Source organism: Citrus clementina, unplaced genomic scaffold (genome assembly GCF_000493195.1).
Source record: "Citrus clementina cultivar Clemenules unplaced genomic scaffold, Citrus_clementina_v1.0 scaffold_3, whole genome shotgun sequence".
Lineage (NCBI taxonomy): Eukaryota > Viridiplantae > Streptophyta > Magnoliopsida > Sapindales > Rutaceae > Citrus > Citrus x clementina.
This window is the reverse complement of record NW_006262339.1, coordinates 10,512,653-10,516,123: the sequence shown is the minus strand read 5'-3', so window position 1 is coordinate 10,516,123 and position 3,471 is coordinate 10,512,653. Positions and strand designations below refer to the sequence as shown.

Here is a 3,471-nt window from a genome sequence, read left to right as displayed (position 1 = left end):
ATACTTGTAGAAATGCTACAGAGTTGCAGACCGTCTGTTGTTTTTTGGCGTCAAATGCATAATAACAGTGAATATGTATTTTTTTCATTCGCGAAGCAACAGCACCACCAGATTCTCGTACCCCGGAAGTGTGGGTGATACCAGATGAAACACTATCAGTATCATCAGAAGTTACAAGATCACAATACTCATTCATCAACAAATTGCCATCTTTATTTTGCTTAGCATTATTTAAATCCAAGCTCAATCTACTCTCATTTTCAATAAAATATTGGTACCACGACTTAGCCACTGCCCCATATCCATACCCAACGAACTTCTTACCCTCAACACTAGAATCTCTCACTGGAGTCCCTCTTCTTGTCTCAGGAGTTGCCTTATCTTTAGTCTTACTAATAGGAAGTGAAAAGGCATCGCCTTGAAAAGAAACGGATAGGCTCCTAGTTGAAGTAATAAGCATCCTTGTTATTGCTGAAAGCTCTTGACTTGAATTGCTTGCTTAGAGCTTGGAACTAGGGTAATAGCCCTTGGACTAGAACCAATCACTTGCCTCCTTCTATCAACAGATTGTGATCTTTTAGTTCCCAAAGCTGGTAAATTCGATGAATTTATTGAACGAGACACAAGTAGAGAAGAAAATCTCAGGCTCTGACTCTGACTTTTTGCTGTTGCTGTTGCTGTTGTTGAAGATGAAGATGAAGAAGGAGAAGGTGACAAATATCTTGAAGAGACAAATCTTCCTTTAGGTTTCCTTGTACCATTAACAATAGGAACATTATGCGCATTGTTTTTTCAGAAGGCAAAAGGGGATGCCTTGACCTTGTCCTTGGGTTCTCTTCAGAAATGGCAGCCACCATTATCAGAGAAACTGTAGAAATAAAATTAAGAAAAATTCTTTTTTTTCCCTTCACATTGCCTCATCGTGAAGTCCAATGTTACTTTATCAATCATTTTTATTTTTGGCACTTTTACCCAGAAAAGCATTTGATTTTGTTCGAGGCAAGAAACTGCTGAAAAAAAATAAAACAAGGCTGAAAAAGATTAAGAGATATGGGAGAAACAGAAAAGGGCGGGTGAGTTTAATCTTATTTTCAGTTAATGAAATCTTGATTATAGTTTATCAAAGTGTATTTATGCCTTTATTGTTATTTCAACACAATAATTTGTCTTAAAAAATTCAACAATTATTAAATCATTTAAATCATTGTCTTATTAAAGAAAAAGATACTTCTTTTCAACATTATACTTCAAATATATTGATAATATAATACGACATTCCGCAGTGCAGAAGCTCATAAATTTTAAGATGTAGATTTACTATATATATATATATATATATAATTTGTTGAAACCTCCTAAATCACTTGTGGAATAACATAACCCAAATATATAAATTCATAATAAATTGGAGGTGTTTATGATTGTGCTAGTGAGTGATTCCTAAGAAAATGAAATAATTTACTTCAATGATAAAACAATACCCAAAATTATTAATTCCAAATTTTTCTTAAGGTTTACAAGAAATATGCAGTGTAGAGTTGTCTTTTATTGCAGCATGTAATTTGGGTCATGAAGCAAAAAATTTTATCCCATATAATAAAAACAATAAATTGTGAGAAAATAAGGGAGAAGTTCAACATAAGTGAAAATTCTTTAAATTTTTTTAAATTTAATATTGATTATGTGTGCCTTACAGGGACATCAAAGAGTGAGATAAAGGAGTGAAAATATGCAGGGTTCAGTCGGTCACTGTGATGTACAATGATTTTTTTTAATCAGTTCACGGCTTTTTTTACGATTTTAAAATTTAAATTTTGTAATTACGTTATTGTCCTTAACTACCAAACGGTATTCCAACCCTTATAAACGTCCAGGGGTGCTATATGTCAATATATACATACATTCTCTCCAAGTGTAATAAGGACAAACCTCAGGGGAGATATCCAAAAATTACCCCCTATTCAATTCATCTCTCTCTCTTTTTCTTTTTTTCCTTCTAAAATTTTATCCTAAAATTTTAAATTTATTGTGAGAAAATAAGGGAGAAGTTCAACATAAGTGAAAATTCTTTAAATTTTTTTAAATTTAATATTGATTATGTGTGCCTTACAGGGACATCAAAGAGTGAGATAAAGGAGTGAAAATATGCAGGGTTCAGTCGGTCACTGTGATGTACAATGATTTTTTTTAATCAGTTCACGGCTTTTTTTACGATTTTAAAATTTAAATTTTGTAATTACGTTATTGTCCTTAACTACCAAACGGTATTCCAACCCTTATAAACGTCCAGGGGTGCTATATGTCAATATATACATACATTCTCTCCAAGTGTAATAAGGACAAACCTCAGGGGAGATATCCAAAAATTACCCCCTATTCAATTCATCTCTCTCTCTTTTTCTTTTTTTCCTTCTAAAATTATATCACTTAGTGAAAAAACATGTGCGAGACAGGTGCATCATCTGGGCATCGACAGACATTGTGGGTTCTCTGGTAAGAATCATTAAATTTTTATTTTATAAATTATAAACTCCATAACGATAAAGCGAATGGTTCCTATAAGACCCACCAAACCTGCCAAAATAATAAATTCTAATTAGTCAAACACACTATCTTTATATGTTGAGATGGTACTATTTCTCTTGTACTTAATGTTTTTCTCATGCACAAATACTGGTTTTTTTTTTAACAGGGGCTCAAGAAAAATTACCAACCCTTTTCAGGGTAGAAAATTTCAACCAAATCCAAATTGTGAAGGTTTAGGTGGGTTGCACGAGTTTTTGACCACCTCAAAAAATTTTAACTCTCACAATTTGATGAGAGACTTCAACCCTTAACCTTAATAATAAAATAAGTAAATATTACCTATTAAATAAAAAAAATTAATATGTTGAAATCTATTTTATTTTTATCTTTTAATTTCATCTGCACTTTAAAACTGTGTGGACATCGGACCTTATAACATAACTTTTTTTATAAATTATATTTTTAGGATTTTAGTTTCTAAATTGCTTGTTAGTTTTTTAAAATTTCACACTCATGACCACGATTTTTAACAATTAATTTACAATTATTGTGGAAATTAAAATTTACTACTGCAACTTTTGGTGGAAATGAGAATTAAGCCAACTTTTGGTCGAAATGACAACTAAGCATTGGCATTTAATGATATTGAATTAGAAATTTTCAGGTATTCTTGAAAAGTGAGCAAAAAGAATGCCGTGCAGGAAAGAAAATAATGATGCTTTTACTATACGGGAATCGAAATATGTAGGAATATGAATGAGTTAACATTACTAAAATATTTTTTAAATAAAATTTTATTATTTATTTAAAGAGCTACATTAATATTTAAAGTGAAAGAGTCATTTTTTTTAATCCAAAAAAATTATTTTAACAGTTAGAAAGTGTTTTTTTTGTATACAATTTAAGCAAAAACAAGTCATTGCAAACAAGAAAATTTAGAAATTG

General features: G+C 30.9%; 1 protein-coding gene across 1 annotated transcript in view; it reads right to left on the bottom strand.

Annotated features, from left to right (window-relative positions):
- The window catches only part of LOC112099564 (QWRF motif-containing protein 2-like), a gene marked incomplete at its 5' end in the record, with an annotated part of 936 nt that extends 156 nt beyond the window's left edge, over window positions 1–780 (bottom strand). Inside the window, 2 exons of the mRNA XM_024186977.1 lie at window positions 5–480; window positions 534–780. Coding sequence (XP_024042745.1) covers window positions 5–480; window positions 534–780 — 723 coding nt within the window. The remainder of the gene's footprint in view (window positions 1–4; window positions 481–533) is intronic.
- Between the last annotated feature and the right edge of the window lie 2,691 nt (window positions 781–3,471).